This window comes from Aegilops tauschii, chromosome 5 (assembly GCF_002575655.3).
Source record: "Aegilops tauschii subsp. strangulata cultivar AL8/78 chromosome 5, Aet v6.0, whole genome shotgun sequence".
NCBI lineage: Eukaryota > Viridiplantae > Streptophyta > Magnoliopsida > Poales > Poaceae > Aegilops > Aegilops tauschii.
In genome coordinates, this window is record NC_053039.3 from 573545660 (window position 1) to 573573382 (window position 27723).

The 27723-nt window shown below is 46.8% G+C and overlaps 1 protein-coding gene across 1 annotated transcript; it reads right to left on the minus strand.

Annotated features, from left to right (window-relative positions):
• Positions 1 to 1473: 1473 nt before the first annotated feature.
• On the minus strand, positions 1474 to 27529 carry LOC141023211 (uncharacterized). Its single transcript, XM_073499557.1, has 4 exons — positions 27341 to 27529; positions 2186 to 2569; positions 1944 to 2096; positions 1474 to 1851 (listed from the first exon to the last, which is right to left on the minus strand). Exons 1-4 carry the CDS (start codon positions 27527 to 27529, stop codon positions 1774 to 1776), a joined length of 804 nt encoding a protein of 267 aa, XP_073355658.1. The 3' UTR covers positions 1474 to 1773.
• Positions 27530 to 27723: the final 194 nt, after the last annotated feature.

The following is a 27723-nucleotide window of genomic DNA, read 5'->3' on the forward strand; positions in this document are numbered from 1 at the left end:
GCAAAGGCACGAACGGCGGACGGCAAAGACCTTTGCCGTCAGCCGCGGACGGCAAAAGGCTCCAGCAAAGTAGGCTAGGGTAAACAGCTACTTTGCTGTCTGCTTTCTGGCGGCTGACGGCAAAGGCCCTCTGCCGTCTGCCGCGGACGGCAAAGAGGGCGGACGACAATAATTGTGCTCTCAGTCCGTTAAGTGCCTAACGGTAGCCCTTTGCCGTCCGCCGTGGACGGCAAACTTTCTAGTGCCTTTGCCGTCTGCCATATGATGTCATCTACACGTCACTACATGGCAGGCCTTTGCCGTCCGCCGCTGACGGCAAACTCTTTGCCGTCTGCCACTGTAGGCAAACTGACCAAATGGGTCAGCTCCTAGGAAGCACAGCTGGATGCCACATGGCTTCTTTGCCGTCCGCGGCAGACGGCAAAGGGCCCGTTGCCGTCGGTGGCAGACGGCAAAGAGCCTGCATATTGGGTCTTTTTTCTGTTTTTTATTAAATCCAACAATTTTCACAGAAAATATATATGGCATATATAGATATATTTCACAAGGCAGAGTTCCATCACATAAGATATATATGACAACAATTTTCACAGCAAACATATAAGATATCCAACATGCATAGTTCCATCATACATAGTTCCATCACATAACTTCATCACATATGTTCCATCCAACTACCAAGTTCCATCATACATAGCATAGTTCATCCAACTACCAAGATACATGCATAGTTCAACGATACAAAAGAAACAGAGAAAGGGATAAGGAGCACTCCATCTATGCAAGCTTTCGTCAAGTGAATGAAATCTGCAAAATGAAAAATAAGAAAGTTAGAAATAGGTGACTAGAATAAGAAGACTAGAACAAGAAGAGTAGAACAAGAAGAAGACTAGAACAAGAAGACTAGAACAAGAAGAAGACTAGAACAAGAAGAGTATGTCATTTATGAGCTAACTTACGTGAAATGGATCATATATGAGCTAACTAAGTTGAAATGGGTCGTTTATGAGCTAGCTAAGGTGAAATGGATCATTTATGAGCTAACTTAGTTGAAATGGGTCGTTTATGAGCTAACTAAGGTCAAATGGATCGTTTTTTAGGTAACTAAGGTGAAATGGATCGTCTTTTAGCTAACTAAGGTGAAATGGATCGTTTTTGAGCTAACTTAGGTGAAATGGATCATTTATGAGCTAATTTAGTTGAAATGGATCTTTTTGAGCTAACTTAGGTGAAATGGATCATTTAAGAGCTAATTTAGGTGAAATGGATCGTTTTTTAGCTAACTTGGTGAAATGGATCGTTTATGAGCTAAATTAGTTGAAATGGATCGTTTATGAGATAACCTAGGTAAGATGGGTCATTTTGGAGTTAACCTAGTTGAAATGGGTCATTTTAAAGCTAACGTAGGTGAAATGGATCATTTAGGAGCTAATCTAGGTAAAATGGGTCATTTTTTAGCTAACTTGGATGAACTGGATCATTTATAAGCTAACCTAGGTAAAATGGGTCATTTTAGAGCTAACTTAAGTAAAATGGATCGTCTATGAGCTAACTAAGCTAATTAAAGCTAAGTCTAGGTCTTTATGCATGTGTTAAGCAAAACACTAGATAAACTTACCAAGATCCAGGAGGTGTAGGAGCGGGGTGGCTCGTGTCGGTAGCTGGAGAAGGATCGTGCGATGCTTGTCTGGAGTTACGCTGCACCAAAGATCATTTCCAATGTCTTGTTAGCATGATGACACTCAAATGTTAAGACTAGCAAGTAATGTCCATTCAAATAAAACTCACCGTGGTCCCAGGAGCAATCACTGGCATCGGCGGAGCGGTCTGACCTGTCTTCTCGCACACAGACTGCACATTTGGTTTCGATGACTCAGTCATACTAGTTAGTAATGAGACAAACACTACATGAATGTTTTGGCTAATCTGCAGAAGAAACTTACCACAAGGAGCTCGTACATGGCCCTTGCCTGCATGTCATTCCGTGCCCTCTCCTCCTCCATCATCTTTGTCGTCCTCTCCTCCAACTCCCGCTGCCTCTCCGCCGCCTCCGCCAGAAGTTTCTCCGTTCGATCTCTCTCACTCTGTATAGCAGCCTGCAACACCACTCACATGACCATTTGTAATCATTGATGGAAGCGCACACAATGTAATGGAGAAAGATAACTGAGTACGTATCACTAACCTTGATGGCGAGTTGCACTGGCCGTTTACGAGGCCTTATCTCAGGAGCGGAGCTCGACTGGCGCGCCTTGATCTCCGGGAGAGTGCTAGGACAACGGATAAGTCCATCTCCAATGGCTATGGAGCCATGGGACCTCCCGCCACCAGATATCATCACCAGCTCTGGATCAATGGGACCCTGGCTCGGGTTAAAGTCCACCCCTTTCCTCACCTTCCCCTCATCTCTATATCTCACGAGCTTGTTGTGGGAGGAGATGTTGGTGAAGTTGTTTGCATCATCGAGGTCAGACTGAGAGAAAGCCTTGACTTTCTTGAAAGAGGCAGTGTGGGCCATGGCATACAGGTCGTACACCTCTGGCACCTTATCCACCTTATTGTGGCGTGCCTGAAAGAGAGAAACAATGTAAATTAGTAATTAAAGGCCTCAAGCTAGCATGATGAATGAATTGCATGAATCATGAAGCAAACCACATACCCAGTTGCGCCCGAACTGATATAAGTTGGAGCTGCCATGATGGTGTGGCACACCTTCCATTTGGGCACGTTTGTCCTTGGCCTCGTTGTGGAGGGCTAGCCATTCTTTTGAGCACCACTCATCGACCAACACCTCCCAACAATCCATCCGATCCGCACACCATCTCGGAGGCGCCTAAGTTAGCAAATAGAAACTTGAGCGCTACGGCTAAGAATTACTAAATGAAGGAACTTAAGTAGAAGGCCTTAAGAATTACCTTCATGTACTGCTCCTTACTCAAGAACTTATCGCGGCACGCCGGCTTAGTCTTCTTGATACCACGCAAGCCGTAGTAGTCTCGGACAGCCGGCACCCGAGCCTCGTGCGTAAGTTCTGGAGTAGGCGCTTGCAGACGTTCTCGATAACATGTGCCGCGTCCTCCTCGTATCCCTCCTCACACCTGTAGAATGTCTGCAATCAAATGAGACAATATTGATTAGTACAATTAATAACTAGCTAGTTGAAGATTTTTAAATGTGTAAAGGAGAAATTACCCAGAACGTCCTGATCACCATGTCTGCCGTCGTGCGCACACGACACCGTCGATAATCACATCCGGCGGGGCCGGGGCAGCCACGTAGTGCTCCCAGCTCAATCCAAGCTCTGGAAGCCGACCCTCACCAGGCAACGTGACAAACCCCGGGAAGTTTTGCCGGCAAAGAACTCCAAGGACGGAGTTGGGCCGGCGGACACTATGATGGTGGTCCCAACCCCTGCAGCATGACAAGGCCAACGCATTAGTTATTTGAAGAAACGTGAATGCACAAGGTACAAAAATATTAAATGCACTTACGTACCTCTCCCCATCAGGGAAAATCAACCACCTCTGCTCGCGGGTCGCCGGCACGGACGGGAGCCGTGTAGCACCACGCTGGTAGACGGTGCCCCCCTCCTCCTAAAGATCAGTCGGCTCCCCGCCATCATCAGCATGGCCACTCGGCTCCTCGGGCTGATCCGGCCAGGTACCCCATCCGGACGTGTGCTCCTCCGGGGTCTCGTGGGCCGAAGGCCAGTCGACCCGAGGCTCGTGGGCCCAAGACCCGTGGACCGGAGACTCGTGGACCGGAATCCGTGTAGCCTCCTCCTCGGACGAGTCCACCCTAGCAGTCACGTGCTCGGGTGAAACAGCTGGGGGTGGCGGCGAGGAAGGCGCGGTAGCAGTCACCCTACCTCCTCTCCCGTGACCACGTGCCCCACCTCCTCTCTTCCTACCTCGTCCTCTGCTGGGCACCGCGGTCGACGAAGAAGGGCCCGGCGGTGTGGCCATACTGTCCAGCAACGCTCGGCGGAGAGGTGCGTCTGGAATGGAAGACCTCAGACCACGCGCCGACGAAGAAGGGGCCTTGGCGCGCTCCCGACCAGCGCCCACCATCTTTCAACACCTGCCATGACAAACAGTAAACGAAATTAGTACAACATAAAAAAAAGACCGACATGAATAATAATATGTGTATCACTTAAGTGTATCATCATCAAGTACAACATTAAAAAAATTAATACCTGACACTACTAATAATCTCGATCAGTATCATCAATAAATGCATAATCATCATCATCACTATAATCAATGACGGGCTCATAGGGTTCAGTAGCATCAACATGTGCAAGGCCACCTTGACGTAATCGGTCAAGCAATGACAGGTCATCCGCAACAGTAACCTCTTCTTGTTCCGGCTCTTCTTGTTCCTCCTCTGGGGTGATGTCGGATTCACTGTCGCTGTCTACTTCAATGTTTTGGGGTGAAGTATAGCGGTTCTTGAAACGCTTTTTTGAAAGACGTGTCTCTTGGAAGAATTCTCCTTCATATGTGTCTGGGTTAATGTGAGGTTCATAATCCTCTTCATTTGGGGGAGATAGTCTAGCACGTGGCGGCACTTCATAAACGACATCCCAACCTTTCAGATTTGGATTAGTTTGGCAGGCCCACGGTAGATAGAATACTTGGGTCGCCTGTTGAGCCGTAATATATACATCAGGAACATCTAAATGGGTGCTTTGGTTGATTTCAACTAGCCCTATATGTTCATGAGTCCTTCTAGTCTCCTTCGGCTGAAACCAATAACATTTGAAGACTACGACATTCGGTGGGTTTTCACCATAGAATAGAAGTTCATAAATTGCTTCAACTCTCCCATAATACTCGGTACCTCCTTCGCCGATAGCAGATACACAACAATTTGTAGACTTTTGGTAGGCCATAGATAGCTCTTTGCCATAGGTACGAAAGCGATACCCGTTGATGTCGTATTTGTCAAATGAACGGACCTTATAGTCAAAACCATTAGCGACTTGTCTCAATTCAGCGTCCATAGACCCTGAATTAGCCTACAAGTTTAATATGAGAGGATTGTTGCATTACGCACAAATTAGCGAATGAAACCGGGATAGCCGCCTACAAATTAGCCTACAAGTCTAATAGAAATTACCGTTTGTTTGAACCAAGAGATGAAACCGGGATAGCCGCCTCCTTGCTTTGCGAGAAGCTCATACTCTTCGACAGAATCCTTTTGGATCACCGCTCCATACGAGAATAAGGCGACGTATCGACTGTATGAAATATCCAGGAATAAGAGCAATTCAAAGGAAATAGAAGTTGCGAAACTATGTACCGAGAACTTACTTGATGTACGGCCGCACTTCTATCAGGTTGTTGAAGATATACAACGAAATGGTCCGCCATTGTTCGTTATCCAAAGATACTGGATTTCAAACACTGGCTGGTGCAAGATTCCCTTTGAATAGGCTGAGGTTTGATCCACCCTTTCTAGGGTCGTCAGCATTGTACCGAGGCTTCGGATTATGCAAATGACGATTTTTGGCTTCGTAGTGTGCTGTCACGAAGTTTGCCGCCTCCTCAGTGATGAATGCCTCAGCCATCGATGCTTCAATTCTACGTTTAATTTTACATTTGTGTCGAAGCGTCTTCTGCATCCTCTCAGTTGGGTAGCACCAACGATTTTGCACGGGCCCCCCCAATCTTGCCTCGGTCGGGAGATGCAAAATCAAATGTTGCATTGGATTAAAGAAGCCCGGTGGAAAGATCTTCTCTAACTTGCAGATCAACTCCAGCGCCAACTCTTCCATTTCTTCTAGCACGCCAGGCGATAGTTCTTTCGCACAAAGAACACGGAAGAAATAGCTGAGTTCTGCCAGTACTAGCCATTCATCCTCAGGGATGAAGCCACGCAACATCACCGGCATTACCCGCTCAATCCATATGTGCCAATCATGACTCTTGAGACCAAATATCTTCAATTTATCAAGACTGGCTCCCCTCTGTAGATTCGCTGCATACCCATCGGGGAACATCAACTGCATTTTCACCCACAAGATAATTTCCCTCATAGCTGGCCTTCCAAGATTGAACCATGCCTTTGGCTTCGTCCAGTTCTGCTTTCCTTTCGGTTCTTTCATGTTTTGTAACGGCCTATCACATAGCGCCTCCAGATCGACTCTAGCCTTAGTATTATCCTTTGACTTCCCATCTATGCCGAACAATGTACCAAAAAGTGCCTCGGCGATATTCTTCTCAGTGTGCATCACGTCGATGTTGTGTGGGCAAAGGAGGTCTTTGAAGTAAGGCAGATCCCATAAGCATGTTTTGTGAGTCCAGCCGAGCTTAGAATTATACCCCTTGAAGTACCCTGGACGCTCTGGATCTGGCTCGAGAGCGTTTAACTGATCCAGGGTCTGTTGGCCTGTCAATGCAGGTGGTGCAGAGTTTTTGACAACTCCACCTCTGATGAAGTTCTTCTTGTCTTTCCTGAACTTATGGCGAGGATTCAGGAACTGTCTATGCATGTCGAAGCAAGAAAACTTACGACCGGCCTGAAGCCAACGAAACTCAAGAGCTCCCTTGCATGTGGGGCACGGGAACCTTCCATGCACACACCAGCCAACGAATAACGCATACGCCGGCAAGTCATGCGTCGAGTACATGTACCAGACACGCATTATGAAGTTTCGTTTGCTATAGGCGTCGTATGTCTTGAACCCATTATCCCAGGCTTCTTGCAATTCGTCCTTAAGCGGTTGCATGTACACATTCATATTTTTCCCCGGATAGTTGGGCCCTGGAATTATCAACGTCAGGAAAATGTTCTTTCTTTGCAGAATCTGTCCGGGGGGGAGATTGAGTGGAAAGACAAATACGGGCCAACAACTGTATTGGGCTGCTGTCATACCAAACACACTGAACCCATCCGTGCTGATGCTGACTCGAGGATGCCTCGGATCTGCCGCTTTGTCACCATGTAATTCATCAAACTTTTTCCACGCAACACCATCCGATGTGTGTACAATCATCAGATTCCCATCTGCATCTAGTTCGGTTCTTTTGCCCGTTTTGTGCCATGTCATCTGTCTGGCCATCTCTTCGACCATGAAAAGACGTTGAAGTCTTGGTACGATTGGCATATACCGAAGAACACTAACGGGGATTTTGGTCTGTGTCTTCTCACCCATACCGTTGTCTACCACAACGTACCTGGAAGACTTGCAAATGGGACAATAGTTCAAGTCCGCATAGTCAAGCCTAAACAAGACACATCCTTTCTCACAGGCATGTATCTTATCATAGGGCATCTTCAGTGCACGGAGGATTTTGTCCGACTGGTACAGGTTTGCAGGCATTACATGGCCTTTGGGTAGAAAGCGTCCAAATACTGTCATCATTGCATCGTAGCATTCTCTGCCCAAGTTGAACTGAGCCTTCAGAGCCATTACTTGTGAGATGGCATCCAACTGACAAAGCTTAGTGTGCTCATGGAGCGGACGTTTTGAAGACTCCAACATTTCATTGAAGGCCTTTGCAGATTCCTCCATCTCCTCGTCCGAATCCCGAGCATCATCGAAGTCTTGCACCATGTTTTCCATCCCGGTACCATGCTCGTCGGTGCGACGACGATCCACCTCAGCTCGGTCACGTTGGGCAGACTCACCATGAAATGTCCACACCGTATAATCGGGCGTAAAACCACTCTTCTGCAGGTGTTTGCCCATTTCAGCCTCTGTCCTCTTTTCCCAATTGCCGCACCGTAAACAGGGGCACCAGGTTTTCCTCTGGCCATTTGCAAATGCGGCTCGCAAAAACCCCTTGGTTTTTGTGAACCATTCAGTGCTCCATTTGTTCTGACCAGTGTGACCGGTGTACATCCACGCACGATCACTCATCTTGACTTTCAGAGCTACTAGACACACAACAAATATATATATATAATTCACCATGTATATATTCATCAGTTGATCTACTTTGTCAATTTTATTACGTCCATGCAACCTACACTCTAATAGGTAATGATAGGTCCTAATCCCACCCGAGTATGTTTAGATTGGGTTCATTTTCCCATGCTATGCTCCGGATCCTACGCAAAATTTCGGCAGCACCTCCCCGCTGTTCTCCTGATACACGTCTCTGCAATAAACAGAGAGGATGTGTACCCGGAGAACAACAGGGGAGGCACTGACGAAATTTATGCGTCGGATCCGGAGCAAAGCATATGGGAAAACGAACCCAATATAAACATACTCGGGCTGTCCATGCATAGCGTTGGACAATTCGAAAGAATCAAGGTTATAAATATGCAAATGCATGCATATTTATAACTATGACGCTTTCGAACGGGAGACACATATTGGTTACGCATACTGATGATTCAAGACACATATATAGCTAGCTATCAAGTTTCATCGGAATAGATCAAATAATTAATGGGGGAGGAGGACATGTCATTTGTGCTCACCCACGAACGAAGGGGCAGAGCTCGTCAAACGCACGGCGAGGTCGTCGAACACCAAACCTCGCAGCGATGAAACAACTGCACATTTAAAACTACCCGATCAACACAATTATATATGATGTTTTTCATAACAAAATCGAAAGATATATGACCTAACTAATAATTCACAAATATATGACCCCGTCGGCTTCTGGAAGGCCAAAGAACACTTTTTCGGGAGGTGTCGGGGGTCGGGGTGTCGTGTCGGTCTCGGGGTGCCGTGTCGGGGTCGGGGTCGGGGTGTCGTGTCGGTGTCGGGGTCGGGATGTCGGGTCAGGCTCGGGGTCGGGGTGTCGGGGTCGTGGTCGGGGTCGGGGTCTCGGGGTCGGGGTCTAGGAGTCGGGGTGTCGTGTCGGGGTGCCGGGTCGGGGTCGGGGTGCCGTGTCAGTGTCGGGGTCGGGGTGTCGGGTCAGGCTCGGGGTCAGAGTCTCGGGGTCGGGGTGTCGGGTCGGGGTGCCGGGTCGGGGTGTCGGGTCGGGGTGTCAGGTCGGGGTGCCGTCTCGGGGTCGGGGTGTCGGGTCGGGGTGCCAGGTCGGGGTCGGGGTGCCGTGTCGGTGTCGGGGTAAGGGGTGGGTGTGGTGTCAGGGTGTCGGTGTCGGGGTGTCGTGTCGGTGTCGGGGTCGGGGTCGGGGTGTCGGGTCGGGGTGCCGAGTCGGGGTCGGGGTGCCGTGTCGGTGTCGGGGTCGGGGTGTCGGGTCAGGCTCGGGGTCGGGGTGTCGGGGTCGGGGTCGGGGTCGGGGTGCCGGGTCGGGGTCGGGGTGCCGTGTCGGTGTCGGGGTCGGGGTGTCGGGTCAGGCTCGGGGTCGGGGTGTCGGGGTCGGGGTCGGGGTCGGGGTGTCGGGGTCGGGGCCTAGGGGTCGGGGTGTCGTGTCGGGGTGCCGGGTCGGGTGCCGGGTCGGGGTCGGGGTGCCGTGTCGGGTCGGGGTTTTTTCCTCTTTTTTCCTTTTCTTCTTCTTCCTATTCTTCCTATTCTTCCTTTTTTTTTCCTTCTTCTTCTTCTTCTTCTTCTTCTTCTTCTTCCTCCTTTCCTTTTTCCTCTTCTTCTTCTCCTCCTCTCCTCTTTTTTCGTCTTCTTCTTCCTCTTCTTCTTTTTTCTTCTCCTCCTCCTCTTCTTCTTCTTCCTTTCCTTTTTCCTCTTCTTCTTCTCCTCCTCTCCTCTTTTTTCTTCTTCTTCTTCCTCTTCTTCTTTTTTCTTCTCCTCCTCTTCTTCTTCTTCCTTTCCTTTTTCCTCTTCTTCTCCTCCTCTCCTCTTTTTCTCTCCTTCTTATTCTTTCCTCAAACTAAACTAAACCTAAAACTGAACCTAAAACTAAAACTAAACTAAAACTAAACCTAAAACTAAAACTAAAACTAAATCTAAACTAAAACTAAATCTAAACTAAAACTAAAACTAAAAAGGAAAAAAACAGAAAAAAAACAGAAAAAAAGGAGGGGGGCTCACCTGGGGCAGGGCCGGTGGAGGAGGAGGCCGGTGGAGGAGGGGGGCGGGGCGGTGGAGGAGGTGGCCGGGGCGCGGGGGCGGCCTGGGGCGGCGGGGGGCCGGGCCCGGGGCGGTGGGGCGCGGGGCGGCGGGTGGCCGGGGCGCGGGGGGGCGGGGCGCCGGGGCGGAGGGGGCCGGGGCGGGGGGGCGACGGGGCGGCGGGGGCGACGGCGCCGGGCGGCAGTGGCGACGGGGCGGGGGGGCGGTGGGGCGGCGGGGTGGTGGGGCGACCGGGCAGCGGCGAGTGGTGGGGGCGGCGGGCGGCGGCGACGGTGGGGTGGGAAGTGGTGGCAGGGCTCGGCGAGGAGAGAACAGAGTAACGGGCAGGGGGGTACGGGCCGTTAGTTAGTGTCCTCTTTGTCGTCCGCCCTTTTGCCTCTTTGCCGTCTGCTGGCAGACGGCAAAGAGGTGGGCCGTTAAGTATTTTCCAAACGGGCGGGGGGTGGGGCCACCTCTCTCTTTACCGTCTGCCAGCGGACGGCAAAGATTCTTTGCCGTCCGCTGGCGGACGGCAAAGAGCTCGCAGATGGCAAAGAGCTTCTTTGCCGTCTGCCATTTCTTTGCCGTCTGCTTTTGGGTAGCTGATGGCAAAGAGCTTCTTTGCCGTCAGCTAGCAGACGGCAAAGAGCTGGCAGATGGCAAATTAGCTGATTCCAGTAGTGGTAGTATATTCTAATCTAAAATAGTTACAAACTTCAATGCCCGAGCGTGGAACGACTACGAACCGCCATCGATGCTAACTCCAATCCCCAGCAAACGTTCGCTGGGAGACATGGCAGTTGCAAACGCCCGTGATGCAGTTACAGTATGTGTGTAAGGGTGGCGGTTTTGTCAAATACTATGGCTTAAAAATAGGCCACTGTCGGATGGAAATCTCACGGTTACGTGGGATTCACCAGGATTGAGCTCGTGGCGAACAATTGCCAGATATCATTACTAAAAATAAGGTTAAAACACCCGGGGCTATAACTTGCACCGGCTGACCACTAACAATGATACTAACATAGTTGTAACATGGTCAAAGACCCTGTCTACGTGGTGTTTGGAATTATATGCAAAATAATTACCAAGATGCCCGTGCATTGCACGGCACACCATCATCACCAACTCGGTTTTTTCTCTACTCCTACTCCTATAAAAGACTTAGTTGGTGATGATGGAGGCGAGGAGGCGTGTTCAGCCGCGCGTGCAGTGAAGGACGCAGTACTATTCGATTTGTTATAAAAAATAAAGAAGAGTAGTAGAGATAGAGATAAGAGTAGAGATAGAGACTTACGGAGGAGCACCATCTACTGCTTCGTGTGCTACTCCTGCGCTCCATTCGGCGGATGCAACGTCCCCTACAGCCACTCCCTCCTGCGCTCCATTCGCGGGGCGCTGTCGAAATTTGGCGAGCGCACTCTCGCGACTGCTGGCAGTGACGACTTCACCGACGACGACTTCTTCCCCGACCTCGGCAACCTCTTCCTCAACGACATGGGAAACAACCTCATCGGAGGGGCTATGGTGTTGATGTAGAAGCCCTCCATGATGGATGCCCCCTCCGGCGGAGCTCCGAAACAGGCCCCAAGATGGGATCTTATGGGTACAGAAGGTTGCGGCGGTGGAATTAGGTTTTTGGCTCCATATCTGATCGTTTGGGGGTACGTAGGTATATATAGGAGGAAGGAGTACGTCGGTGGAGCAACATGGGACCCACGAGGGTGGAGGGCGCGCCCCCCTTCCTCGTGGCTTCCTCTTTGATTTCTTGACGTAGGGTCCAAGTTCTCTGGATCATGTTCGTTCCGAAAATCACGTTCCCGAAGGTTTCATTCTGTTTGGACTCCGTTTGATATTCTTTTTCTGCGAAACTCTGAAATAGGCAAAAAACATCAATTCTGGGCTGGGCCTCCGGTTAATAGGTTAGTCCCAAAAATAATATAAAAGTGAATAACAAAGCCCAATAATGTCCAAAACAGAAGATAATATAGCATGGAGCAATCAAAAATTATAGATACGTTGGAGACGTATCACATAGCGCCCCCGCACTCGGCGTGCTCGCCACCCACTACCTTGGGCTTCACATTAAAAATCTTCAGCCATAAGCCGAAATGTGGTGAGATGCGGAGAAAAGCCTCGCACACGACAATGAATGTCGAGATGTTGAGGAAGGAATTAGGGGACAGATCATGAAGATCGATCCCATAATAATACATGATGCCGCGAACGAACGGGTGGAGGGGAAACCCTAGCCCGCGGACAAAGTGAGGCAGAAATACAACCCTCTCGTGGGGTTCCGGAGTAGGGACGATCTGTCCCGTCGTCGGGAGACGATGGCTAATTTTCTTGGCCAGATACCCGGCCTCCCGAAGCTTTTTGATATCCTTCTCCCGGACAGTAGAGGCCATCCATTTGCCTCCTGCTCCGGATCCGGACATTTTCGGAAGGCCTTTGTGGGCAGAGAAGATGAACGCTTGGGCCCTGGAGCTTGGGCGGAGGGGAATGGATCGGGAAGAAGAAAGCGTGGGTGCAAAAGGGAGTCCTTGTCCCCTTATAAAGGCAGCAGGCATTCTGCGCCTCCCCACTTGCCTGGTAAAACCGCTTATTCCCCAAGCGCCATAATTGATGGCATGGTTGGGTAACCCACATCTGTATTGATGAGAATCCCGTGATAAGGGGGACATGATCTCTGCTTTGACAAGACGTGCCAAGAAAACCGCCTCGCAATATGTGCAGTGGCTGGTTGAGAAAAACGGTTCAAATAATGACCGGGCCGTGGTGTGATGTCATGCTGCAGAATGTGTCAGCAAATTAGATTTGTGGAAATATTATTCTCTCTGCGGTGGTATGTGGAATTTGTTTTGCTGAGCCGGACACTATCCTTGTGTCCAAAATCTTCTATGGAGTATTCGGATGAAGAACCCGCCTTGCAATGCCGAAGACAATCTGCGCGCCGGACTCATCGTCATTGAAGCCTGGTTCAGGGGCTACTGAGGGAGTCCTGGATTAGGGGGTCCTCGGACACCCGGACTATATACTTTAGCCGGACTGTTGGACTATGAAGATACAAGATTGAAGACTTCGTCCCGTGTTCGGATGGGACTCTCCTTGGCGTGGAAGGCAAGCTTGGCAATACGGATATGTAGATCTCCTCCCTTGTAACCGACTCTGTGTAACCCTAGCCCCCTCCGGTGTCTATATAAACCGGAGGGCTTAGTCCGTAGGACAACAACAATCGTACCATAGGCTAGCTTCTAGGGTTTAGCCTCTACGATCTCGTGGTAGATCAACTCTTGTAATACTCATATCATCAAGATCAATCAAGCAGGAAGTAAGGTGTTACCTCCATCGAGAGGGCCTGAACCTGGGTAAACATCGTGTCCCCCGCCTCCTGTTACCATCCGCCTTAGACGCACAGTTCGGGACCCCCTACCCGAGATCCGCCGGTTTTGACACCGACACCTATCTGACCCACTGACGAGCTGACACGTGTTTCCTCCGGCCAATCAGAATTTTACACGTGGAAATTTCCCATTGGTCCGGGCTGTTAACGGGTTATCGGATCCAAAACCCAACCCGATAGCTTAACGGCGTCCCGTTACGGTGGATGCCACCTGTCGGTCACCCTTGATGGAAGCACTTATGTGACGCGCGATTTATCGTCATGGAAGTGGACACTTCCGTGATGATAATTTTGGTAATGTCATGGAACACTTCTACGACAGCACAGGTATGACTATCTTGATTTTGTCATAAAATCGTCATGGATGTACATGCATGACAAAAAATGCGACCTACTATGACAAACACGTATCATCACGGAAGTGTTTTCTTGTAGTGCTATTCAGGAGGTGGAAGAAAGAGTTGAAATCAAAGTTTGTCGACAAAAAGAAGACTACAGAATTCGTCGGCCGATTTGAAAAGATAAGAGATCACTGGCCCGCATTTGTGGCCTACAAGAAATCGGACAAGAGTAAGAAGATGTCAGAGATAAACAAGATAAATGATGCAAAGAAGCAGTGGCACCACCACATGGGGTCAGGCGGCTACCTCAAAGCCCAGCCGTCGTGGGACAAAGCTGAGCAGGACCTGATTGCTAAAGGGGTCGAACCAGATACATTGAACTGGCCTGACCGCTTGAGAAATTGGTTCTTCAGGGTTAGGGAAACTTTGGACCCTAAAGCAGGGAAGTGACGTTGGACGGACGAGCAACTTGCAACACCCATCACGAAGCTTTGGGCAGCAATCAAGGCAGCATAGGAAGGGATGTTCATTCCCGACGGAGAGAATGACAAGCTGACTGAGGCCCTCGAGAATCCTGAGCACCCTAGACGAACACGAGGCATGCCAGGCTCAGTTTCGTGGAAGATTGGGTTTCCCGGCGCAGCCAGTTACAAAACCTGGGAGAGGAAGAGGAAACAAGAGCTGAGCGATATACAGAAGCTCAAAGCAAGAGTACTGAAGCTAGAGGAACAAGTTGAGAGTCAGCGAGCTGCCGACCAACCATCTCAGTGGCACGAAGCTACCCCGCCATCTCAGCGGAGAAGCATCGTGGCTTCCACGGAGCTCGTTCAGCAGCCTGACTTCATAGCTCCTAGCTACCCCATGGATGCTATCACGGAGGCTCAACATTGCCAGCTTATGATGAAATGGCAAAACATCACCTTGAAGGCGGTTGTCGACACTGTTCCACCTCCTCAACCCGACGGAAGTTTTCACTGCCGTCTGATTCTAGAGGGCTATGTTGTTGTGATGGCGGATGAAGTAATGGAGGGATTTGAGGAGCTCGAGCTTGACCACCCTACAAGTGAAGGGGAGATCCAGCTGGGTCTTGCTCTGAAGACTCCATGTCTATGGCGGAAGGAGTACATCAAGCTTCCAAACTGGATGCTTCTGCCTCCTCCTCCTCCTCCTCCGGTGAGTCAGGGCACTCCGCCTCCTCCTCCGGCGCGTGAAGGCACTCCGGCTCCTTCTTCGCCTCCTCCGACGAGCAGTCCGCCTCCTCCAGCGCGTGAGGGAACTATGGCTCCTCCTCTGCCTCCTCCGGCGCGTCGGGGCACTCAGACTCCTCCGGCGCGTCGGAGCACTCTGCCTCCTCCGGCGCATTAGCCAACTCCGCCGCGTCAGCAACGATGGAAGAGAGAGGCCGCCGCTCCGGCGGCTAGCAGTAGTACAAGCAGAGGAGCGAAGCAATTCAAATATGGTCCATCTCTCAAGGCTCCGGAAAGCTTACCTTATGAGAGGACCAACAAGGAAAATGAGGACATCAGTCATGCCCAAGTGAGGGACTTTTTGCACCGAAACCTCCACCTCCGAACGAAACGATAGATCCAGTGAAATTGAAGCGGACTATTGATGCCCTGAAGCAACCACCGCCGCCTCCGCCGGATTCCAACTATGAGCGCATTAGAAAGGCATATATAAGGAAGCGGAGCGGTCGGGAAGTACTTGCAGTGACGCAAGGTTAGCAGCATGAAGAACTAGGAAACAAATTCCCCAGCTCGGCGAACAGGCAAAGCAAACGTGCCCCCCACACAAGGTGTCTAGCGATATCGTCGCTAATCATCTGGGGATGGTGCCTGGTAGTGGTGATTACCTGCCTGATGATGTACCCATTGAATTCATGGAGGTGGATGAATTCAGATTCGAGTACGGGAGTGATGTCTACTACGCACCCTTCTTCTTGTAGACGTTGTTGGGCCTCCAAGTGCAGAGTTTTGTAGGACAGTAGCAAATTTCCCTCAAGTGGATGACCTAAGGTTTATCAATCCCTGGGAGGCGTAGGTTGAAGATGGTCTCTCTTGAACAACCCTGCAACCAAATAACAAAGAGTCTCTTGTGTCCCCAACACACCCAATACAATGGTAAATTGTATAGGTGCACTAGTTCGGCGAAGAGATGGTGATACAAGTGCAATATGGATGGTAGATATGAGCATTTGTAATCTGAAAATATAAAAACAGCAAGGTAACTACTGATGAAAGTGAGCGTAAACGGTATTGTAGTGCTAGGAAACAAGGCCTAGGGTTCATACTTTCACTAGTGCAAGTTCTCTCAACAATAATAACATAATTGGATCATATAACTATCCCTCAACATGCAACAAAGATTCACTCCAAAGTCACTAATAGAGGAGAACAAACGAAGAGATTATCGTAGGGTCCGAAACCACCTCAAAGTTATCCTTTCTGATCTATCTATTCAAGAGTCCGTAGTAAAATAACACGAAGCTATTCTTTCCGTTCGATCTATCATAGAGTTCGTACTAGAATAACACCTTAAGACACAAATCAACCAAAACCCTAATGTCACCTAGATACTCCATTGCCACCTCAAGTATCCATGGGTATGATTATACAATATGCATCACACAATCTCGGATTCATCTATTCAACCAACACAAAAGTACTTCAAAGAGTGCCTCAAAGTTTCTACCGGAGAGTCAAGACGAAAACGTGTGCCAACCCCTATGCATAAGTTCATTGAACCCGCAAGTTGATCACCAAAACATACATCAAGTAGATCACGTGAATATCCCATTGTCACCACGGATAAGCATGGCAAGACATACATCAAGTGTTCTCAAATCCTTAAAGACTCAATCCGATAAGATAACTTCAAAGGGAAAACTCAATCCATTACAAGAGAGTAGAGGGGGAGAAACATCATAAGATCCAACTATAATAGCAAAGCTCGCGATACATCAAGATCGTAACACCTCAAGAACACGAGAGAGAGGAGAGAGAGAGAGAGAGAGAGAGAGAGAGATCAAACACATAGCTACTGGTACATACCCTCAGCCCCGACGGTGAACTACTCCCTCCTTGTCATGGACAGCGCCGGGATGATGAAGATGGCCACCGGTGAGGGATTCCCCCTCCGGCAGGGTGCCGGAACAGTGTCCCGATTGGTTTTTGGTGGCTACAGAGGCTTGCGGCGGCGGAACTCCCGATCTATTCTGTTCCTCAATGTTTTTAGGGTATATGGACATATATAGGCGAAAGAAGTCGGTCAGGGGAGCCACGAGGGGCCCACAAGGGTGGGGGCGTGCCCAGGGGGGTAGGGCGCGTCTCCCTGCCTCGTGGCCACCTCGAAGCTTCCCTGACTTCAACTCCAAGTCTCCTCGATTGCTTCCATTCCAAAAATAACTCTCCCGAAGGTTTCATTCCGTTTGAACTCCGTTTGATATTCCTTTTCTTCGAAACACTGAAATAGGCAAGAAAACAGCAATTTGGGTTGGGCCTCCGGTTAATAGGTTAGTCCCAGAAATAATATAAAATGTATAATAAAGCCCATAAACATCCTAAACAGGTAATATAATAGCATGGAACAATCAAAAAATTATAGATACGTTGGAGACGTATCAATCATCCCCAAGCTTAATTCCTGCTCGTCCTCGAGTAGGTAAATGATAAAAACAGAATTTTTGATGTGGAATGCTACCTAGCATATTTCTCAATGTAATTTTCTTTATTGTGGCATGAATGTTCAGATCCAAATGATTCAAAATAAAAGTTTATATTGACATAAGAGATAGTAATACTTCAAGCATACTAACAAAGTAATCATGTCTTCTCAAAATAACATGGCCAAAGAAGGTTATCCCTACAAAATCATATAGTCTGGCTATGCTCTATCTTCATCACACAAAGTATTTAATCATGCACAACCCCGATGACAAGCCAAGCAATTGTTTCATACTTTTGATGTTCTCAAACTTTTTCAATCTTCATGCAATACATGAGCGTGAACCATGGACATAGCACTATAGGTGGAATAGAATGGTGGTTGTGGAGAAGAATTAAAGGAGAAGATAGTCTCACATCAACAAGGCGTATCAACGAGCTATGGAGATGCCCATCAATAGATATCAATGTGAGTGAGTAGGGATTGCCATGCAACGGATGCACTAGAGCTATAAGTGTATGAAAGCTCAACAAAAGAAACTAAGTGGGTGTGCATCCAACTTGCTTGCTCACGAAGACCTAGGGCATTTTGAGGAAGCCCATCATTGGAATATACCAGTCAAGTTCTATAATGAAGAATTCCCACTAGTATATGAAAGTGACAACATAGGAGACTCTCTATCATGAAGATCATGGTGCTACTTTGAAGCACAAGTGTGGTAAAAGGATAGTAGCATTGCCCCTTCTCTCTTTTTCTCTCATTTTTTTATTTTATTTTTTTATTTGGGCCTTTTTCTCTCTCTTTTTTATGGCCTCTTTTTTTTCATACGGAGTCTCATCCCGACTTGTGGGGGAATCATAGTCTCCATCATCCTTTCCTCACTTGGTACAATGCTCTAATAATGATGATCATCAAACTTTTATTTACTCACAACTCAAAAATTACAACAAAATATGACTCTATGTGTATGCCTCCGGCGGTGTACCGGGATATGCAATGAATCAAGAGTGACATGTATGAAAGAATTATGAAGGTGGCTTTGCCACAAATACGATGTCCACTACATGATCATGCAAAGCAATATGACAATGATGAAGCGTGTCATAATAAACGGAACGGTGGTAAGTTGCATGGCAATATATCTCGGAATGGCTATGGAAATGCCATAATAGGTAGGTATGGTGGCTGTTTTGAGGAAGGCATAAGGGGGGTGTATGATACCGGCGAAAGGTGCGCGGTATTAGAGAGGCTAGCAATGGTGGAAGGGTGAGAGTGCGTATAATCCATGGACTAAACATTAGTCATAAAGAACTCACATACTTATTGCAAAAATCTATTAGTTATCGAAACAAAGTACTACGCGCATGGTCCTAGGGGGATAGATTGCTAGGAAAAGACCATCGCTCATCCCCGACCGCCACTCATAAGGAGGACAATCAATAAATAAATCATGCTCCGACTTCATCACATAACGGTTCACCATACGTGCATGCAACGGGAATCACAACCTTTAACACAAGTATTTCTCAAATCCACAACTACTCAACTAGCATGACTCTAACCTTACCACCTTCATATCTCAAAACAATTATCAAGCATCAAATTGATCATAGCATCCAATTCACTTCCTATGATAGTTTTTATAATACCCAACTTGGATGCCCATCATATTAGGACCAATTTTATAACCATAGCAAATACCATGCTGTTCTAAAAGACTCTCAAAATAATATAAGTGAAGCATGAGAGATCAATAATTTCTACAAAATAAAGCCACCGCCGTGCTCTAAAAGGATATAAGTGAAGCACTAGAGCAAATAACAAACTACTCCGAGAGATATAAGTGAAGATCAATGAGTAGTTGAATAATTATGTAACTATGTGAAGACTCTCTAACATTTAAGAATTTCAGATCTTGGTATTTTATTCAAACAGAAAGTAAAAAAAAATGACGCTCCAAGCAAAACACATATCATGTGGTGAATACAAATATAGCTCCAAGTAAAGTTACCGATGAACGAAGACGAAAGAGGGGATGCCATCCGGGGCATCCCCAAGCTTAGTCTCTTGGTTGTCCTTGAATATTACATTGGGGTTCCTTGGGCATCCCCAAGCTTAGGCTCTTGCCACTCCTTATTCCATAGTCCATCAAATCTTTACCCAAAACTTGAAAACTTCACAACACAAAACTTAACAGAAAACTCGTAAGCTCCGTTAGTATAAGAAAATAAAACCACCACTTAGGTACTGTGGTGAACTCATTATAAATTCATATTGGTATAATATCTACTGTATTCCAACTTCTCTATGGTTCATACCCTCCGATACTACTCATAGATTCATCAAAATAAGCAAACAACACAATGAAAACAGAATCTGTCAAAAACAGAACAGTCTGTAGTAATCTGAATCATTCGAATACTTATGTAACTCCAAAAATTCTTAAATAAATTGTTGGACGTGAGGAATTTTTCTATTAGTCATCTGCAAAAATAATCAACTTAAAAGCACTCTCCAGTAAAAAATGGCAGCTAATCTCGTGAGCGCGAAAGTTTCTGTTCTTTACAGCAAGATCATATAAACTTCACCCAAGTCTTCCCAAAGGTTCTACTTGGCACAAACACTAACTAAAACATAAAACCACGTCTAAACAGAGGATAGCTGGATTATTTATTACTAAAAAGTAGCAAAAAGCAAGGAACAAAAATAAAATTGGGTTGCCCCCCCAACAAGCGCTAACGTTTAACGCCCCTAGCTAGGCATGATGATTTCAATGATGCTCACATAAAAGATAAGAATTCTAACATATAGAGAGCATGATGAAGAATATGACTAGCACATTTAAGTCTAACCCACTTCCTATGCATAGGGATTTTGTGAACAAACAATTTATGGGAACAATAATCAACTAGCATAGGAAGGCAAAACAAGCATAACTTCAAAACTTTAAGCACATAGAGAGGAAACTTGATATTATTGCAATTCCTACAAGCATATGTTCCTCCCTCATAATAATTTTCAGTAGCATCATGAATGAATACAACAATATAACTATCACATAGAGCATTCTTTTCATGATCTACTTGCATAGAAATTTTACTACTCTCCACATAAGCAAAATTCTTCTCATTCGGAATAGTGGGAGTAAACTCAACAAAATAACTATCATGTGAAGCATAATCAAATTAAAAATTAAAATAATGATGACAAGTTTCATGGTTATCTTTATTCTTTATAGCATACGTGTCATCACAATAATCATCATAGATAGCAACTTTATTCTCATAATCAATTGGAACCTCTTCCGAAATAGTGGATTCATCACTAAATAAAGTCATGACCTCTCCAAATCCACTTTCATAATTGTCACAATAAGATTCAACACCCTCCAAAATAGTGGGATCATTACTTCCTAAAGTTGACACTCTTCCAAACCCACTTTCATCAATATAATCATCATAAATAGGAGGCATGTTATCATCATAATAAATTTGCTCATCAAAACTTGGGGGACAAAAAATATCATCTTCGTCAAACATAGCATCCCCAAGCTTGTGGCTTTGCATATCATTAGCATCATGGATATTCAAGGAATTCATACTAACAACATTGCAATCATGCTCATCATTCAAAGATTTAGTGCCAAACATTCTAATGCATTCTTCCTCTAGCAATTGAGCACAATTATCGGAATCCTTATTTTCACGGAAGACATTAAAAAGATGAAGCGTATGAGACAAACTCAATTCCATTTTTTTGTAGTTTTATTTTATAAACTAAACTAGTGATAAAACAAGAAACTAAAAGATTCGATTGCAAGATCTAAAGATATACCTTCAAGCACTCACCTCCCCCGGCAACAGCGCCAGAAAAGAGCTTGATGTCTACTACGCACCCTTCTTCTTGTAGACGTTGTTGGGCCTCCCAAGTGCAGAGGTTTGTAGGACAGTAGCAAATTTCCCTCAAGTGGATGACCTAAGGTTTATCAATCCGTGGGAGGCGTAGGTTGAAGATGGTCTCTCTCAAACAACCCTGCAACCAAATAACAAAGAGTCTCTTGTGTCCCCAACACACCCAATACAATGGTAAATTGTATAGGTGCACTAGTTCGGCGAAGAGATGGTGATACAAGTGCAATATGGATGGTAGATATGAGTATTTGTAATCTGAAAATATAAAAACAGCAAGGTAACTAATGATAAAAGTGAGCGTAAACGGTATTGCAGTGCTAGGAAACAAGGCCTAGGGTTCATACTTTCACTAGTGCAAGTTCTCTCAACAATAATAACATAATTGGATCATATAACTATCCCTCAACATGCAACAAAGAGTCACTCCAAAGTCACTAATAGAGGAGAACAAACGAAGAGATTATGGTAGGGTACGAAACCACCTCAAAGTTATCCTTTCTGATCTATCTATTCAAGAGTCCGTAGTAAAATAACACGAAGCTATTCTTTCCGTTCGATCTATCATAGAGTTCGTACTAGAATAACACCTTAAGACACAAATCAACGAAAACCCTAATGTCACCTAGATACTCCATTGTAACCTCAAGTATCCGTGGGTATGATTATACGATATGCATCACACAATCTCGGATTCATCTATTCAACCAACACAAAAGTACTTCAAAGAGTGCCCCAAAGTTTCTACCGGAGAGTCAAGACGAAAACGTGTGCCAACCCCTATGCATAAGTTCATTGAACCCGCAAGTTGATCACCAAAACATACACCAAGTAGATCACGTGAATATCCCATTGTCACCACAGATAAGCACGGCAAGACATACATCAAGTGTTCTCAAATCCTTAAAGACTCAATCCGATATGATAACTTCAAAGTGAAAACTCAATCCATTACAAGAGAGTAGAGGGGGAGAAACATCATAAAATCCAACTATAATAGCAAAGCTTGCGATATATCAAGATCGTTACACCTCGAGAACACGAGAGAGAGAGAGAGAGAGAGAGAGAGAGAGAGAGAGAGATCAAACACATAGCTACTGGTACATAACCCTCAGCCATGAGGGTGAACTACTCCCTCCTCGTCATGGAGAGCGCCGGGATGATGAAGATGGCCACCGGTGAGGGATCCCCCTCCGACAGGGTGCCGGAACAGGGTCCCGATTGGTTTTTGGTGGCTACAGAGGCTTGCGGCGGCGGAACTCCCGATCTATGATGTTCCTCGATGTTTTTAGGGTATATGGACATATATAGGCGAAAGAAGTCGGCCAGGGGAGCCACGAGGGGCCCATGAGGGTGGGGGGCGCCCAGGGGGTAGGGTGCGCCTCCCTGCCTCGTGGCCACCTTGAAGCTTCCCTGACTTCAACTCCAAGTCTCCTGGGTTGCTTCCGTTCCAAAAATAACTCTCCCGGAGGTTTCATTCCGTTTGGACTCCGTTTGATATTCCTTTTCTTCGAAACACTGAAATAGGCAAGAAAATAGCAATTTGGGTTGAGCCTCTAATTAATAGGTTAGTCCCAAAAATAATATAAAAGTGTATAATAAAGCGCATAAACATCCAAAACAGGTAATATAATAGCATGGAACAATCAAAAAATTATAGATACGTTGGGGACGTATCAGGGAGGCCTCTCGTCAAACCTGATCATCCTCGTCTAACAACGATGATGCGAAGACTCCATGACTGGTACATGGAAAGATGCAGGCAGTCTGGGAGGCATTCTTTGACAATGAGAATTAAAGAGGAGCACGACCTCATTGGAATGGATATTTTGAATATTGAATTTGATGAGTTATTCCAGTTATACAATCAGAAGGCCATCGATAAAACACTCGTGACTTGCTACTGTATGTAAGTACTACTTCTGCAATTAAGTCTCTATATATAGCTCAGCTCTTTCTTGCATGTATATCTAATTATCCTCACTATATTATGCAGGTTGAAGATCGTCGAATGCAGGAAAGCAGATATCTATGACATTGGGTTCATTAACCCAAATATCATACATGAATACACGGTCAAACACAATGTCAAAGAGACCGAGGACAACTTGCTACAATCGTTGATTAAAAATCAAAACACAAATAAAATACTCTTTCCTTACAATTTCCAGTGAGTGTTACTGTCTTGTGCATATTCGGTTTCCCTTAACCGAGGTTAATTATAATAATGTAATTGATGAGTTATGCATGTGTGCGCAGCTTTCACTTTATTTTGCTAGAGATTACGCTTGAAATTGGAATATTAACTGTCTTGGACTCTAGAAGAAAAAGTCCCGAGGAGTATGCGAACATGACTGATATGCTCCAGAGGTAAGTTCAATCGATCATTATCGCACCATATCAGCAACTTTGTTCATTTCCTGATATCAAGTAATTGTTCTCTTTGTCTGGCAGGGTTTAGAAACAGTTCACCGTCATTGCTCCGGCACTGTCGAAGGAGCTGCGATTTACACACCCGAATGTAAGTACTACTAGCTAGTTCCGCGCATCTCCCATTGATTCTAACTAGTTTCATCAAAACCATTAAGCATGCTTGATTATCAGTTTGATTGAACTCTATTTCTCGTAAAGGTCTTGTGGCAGGAAGCCAGGAATGATTTTTGTGGATACTACGTTTGCGAGTTCATCTACAACTCGACGAAATCTAAGCGCGGAGGGGGGGTTCTACTCTAAAAAAGATGTTGATGTACGTAAACAACAATATTCACAATTTTATTTTATTACCATCATTTGTGTTGAGTTTCATTCATATACATGTATTGACCCACTTCTTTAATTAGATATGGAAGATGCGGGATGAACTCCTACCACATGATCGCATACGAGCAATTCAAAAGGAATTGGCGGGATTCTTTCTTGACCACGTCATAAATAAAGACGAATAATACCATGTGGAAGTTCAAATAGACCTTAGATGTTAGGGTTTGTAAGAGATCTTATATTGTATATATGTAACTAGCTAGTAGCGTCGGATAGATATACAGAAACTTGTTGTTCGACCAATCTCGCGGAGAAAGAGAGGTTGATCACTTCTCTCCGTATATGTTCATCATGACGATCTTGTGTACTTAATGGTTCCTTCATTTGCTTACTAGCTAGCGTGTCGAGTTTTCTCTATACGTATGGTAGCTAGCGTCGACCAAGCACGGAGATAAGAGAGGTCACTTCTCTCTAGCTATTAGCTAGCTAACACAATATATGAAACCCCTAAATAATTAACCCTCCAAAACCGCCTAAACCCCCCCCCCCCCCTCCCCCTTTAAAAAAACAAAAACCACAGCTCCTGAGCTGCTGACGCGTGGACGCCATTTGATCCCGGTTGGTGTTACCAACCAGGACTAAAGGCCCTCCTGCCTGGGCTCGCCGCACGGGCCACGTGGAGCACTATCTATCCCGGTTCGTAAGCGAATCGGGACTAAAGGTGTTGGGCTTTAGTCTCGACCCATTAGTCCCGGTTTCAGAACCGGGGCTAATGGGCCTCTGGAACCGGGACAAATGGCTCATTTTCTGCTATTAAGCCTCTCTATGGATGAATTTCTGGTTTGTGTGTGTACCCGGGGGAGTTGAGAGAAGTGTTGGAAGATGGGCAATCAATTGGGTTGGTGGGTACGAGCTAGTTGTAGCAGAGAAACCTTTGCTGACGCATCTACCTAATCACGATGGCTCAGTAATGTTATCTTAGGGGAGTAGTGGTTGATTAGCATGTTCATCAAACAGTGTTAAGGGAATTATGGCCAAGACTTTATTCCTTGTCGGCCAGAAAGAGCCAGGAAACAACTGGGGTGGTGCGTGCTGAGTAGTTTCGTGCAAGGAGCGATTGATTGATGGCCGGCATGTGCGCGTCGTCAAGCGAACTAGTACTAGTCAACAACAATATTTAACTATATATACACTATCTACTGCGGGCTTAATTTGCTTTAGGAATAGTTTGGTATCTCTCTGACGATCATGTACAACCGTCAGACATTGATCCTATGTGATTAATTCAGCAGCAAGGTTACTTTCTTCCCGTCTTACAGAAAGAGAAACAAATTGTTGGTCTTGTCACTAGTAGCAGCAAAGGCAACTCCGTCATCAGGGGAAGTGAGAGGGGCAGGAAGAGAGGGTAGGCTTTGAGCAGCGGCGGAGCTACGCGTGCAGTTCTGGGTGGCCACTGTCCAACAACAACAATAACAACAACTTAATTTTAAATAAGTTGGGATCGACTAGAGGTGAAACCCATAAAATCTCGCAGCCAACTCATGGTTTTCGTACATGGATAACAAGCTTCCACGCACCCCTGTCCATGGCAAGTTCTTTGGTGATATTCCAATCCTTCAGATCTCTCTTTACGGACTCCTCCCATGTCAAGTTCGGTCTACCCCGACCTCTATTGATATTATCTACACGCTTTAGTCATCCGCCATGCACTTGAGTTTCTGGAGACCTGCACCGAATATGCTCAAACTATCTCAGACGATGTTGTACAAACTTCTCTTCAATCGATGCTACCCCAATCTATCTAGTATATCATCATTCCGGACTCGGTCCTTCCTCGTGTGGCCACACATCCATCTCAACATGCACATCTCCGCCACACCTAACTATTGAACATGTCGCCTTTTAATGGGCCAACACTCAGCTTCATACAACATGGCGGGTCAAACCGCCGTCCTACAGAACTTGCCTTTTAGCTTTTGTGGCACCTCTTGTCACAGACAATGCCAGAAGCTTGGCGCCACTTCATTCATCCGACTTTGATTCGATGGTCCACATCTTCATCAATACCTCCATTCTTCTGCAGCATTGACCCCAAATATCGAAGATGTCCTTCAGAGGCACCACATGCCCATCAAGACTAACATCCTCCTCCGTGTGCCTAATAGTACTGAAATCGCACCCCATGTACTCGGTTTTAGTTCTACTAAGTCTAAAACCTTTCAACTCCAAGGTTTGTCTTCATAACTCTAACTTCCTATTGACACCCATCCGACTATCGTCGACTAGCATCACATCATCCACAAAGAGCATACACCATGAGATATCTCTTTGTATATCCCTTGTAGCCTCATCCATCACCAAAGCAAAAAAGATAAGGGCTCATAGCTGACCCCTGGTGCAGTCATATTTTAATCGGAAAGTCATCAATGCCGCCATCACTTGTTTCAACACTTGTCACAACATTATCGTACATGTCCTTAACGAGGGTGATATACTTTGCTGGGATTTTGTGTTTCTCCAAGGCCCACCACATTATCATAGGCCTTCTCGAAGTCAATGAACATCATATGCGTAGTCTAATTAGTGAAGGGAATTTTTTCTAGAGGGTTAAATCAAGGAGAGTCCCACCCCCCCCCCCCCCAGTTGTGTATTTCTTGTTTGCCCCCTCCCCCGAGAGAACTTCTGTTAGCTCCGTCACTGCTCTGAGGACAAAGGAGAGGAAGCGTGGCAAACAAAAGAGAGAGGGGAGAGTGCGAGGTAGACGGCGCAGTGGGCAAATTGTTAGAAGGGAGAGAGAGGGATTGGTGGAATAGTTCGTTGTATTGCTTGAGCCTCGTGGGCATATATATAGGAGTACAATGACCAACTTGGAGTACAAGAGAAGGCAAGACAAATCCTAGTATATCTTATGTTTCCTAATAAATCAATATACTCAACATCCCCCCGCAGTCACAACGGTAGCGACGCAGACGGTGAGACTGGAGAAGAATCTGAAGGCAAGCCGACGGACACCCCCTCCCCCCCACACACAAACACAGTCGTAACGGTCGACGCATCGCGGGAGGCGTGGCTGGAGTGGAAACCGATGAGGTTGCTCAAGCAAGGCGGTAGCCCTTTGTGTCGTTTGTCGAGTTAGCCCAGAACGTAGGATGGTGTAGCCGTGGTCGAGGTAGCCGTGCGAAGAATGTCGTGGTCGACGTCGAGTCGGGGAGTCGGTGTCGAGGAAAACGCCGTGGATCCGCAGGCGCAAGGGTCGCCAAGTTAACATGGGCGCAGTGGTGTCGAAGTAGTGGTGTGCGGAGAAGAAGATGTTGTTGACGAGGCGTCACACCGGGTTTGCCAAACCCGGGGACGCGTCGGTGTTGCCAGCACCGGGCATGCGAAGACGGACGAAGACAAAGTTGACGAAGCGCCGCACTAGGCTTGCCAGGCCCGGGGACACGTCGTGGACGAAGGCACGCATTGGTGTTGCCAGCACTAGGCGTGCGTAGATGAGGGACCTGCACGAGCTGTACGCCATGTCGGAGAAGTCAGAGGGGCCAGCAGAGAAGGACTCGACGACAATTGTGGCGTCCATCGGCGCGGGGCCGATGTCACCAACAGTGGTCGGAGTAGACGAAGTGGTCGGGGAAGATGACAGCGACATTGGCGACGGGCGGGTGCTGGACGAAGACGAAGAGGAGCGGCGGCAGCGGCCTGACGGCAGCGGCAGCA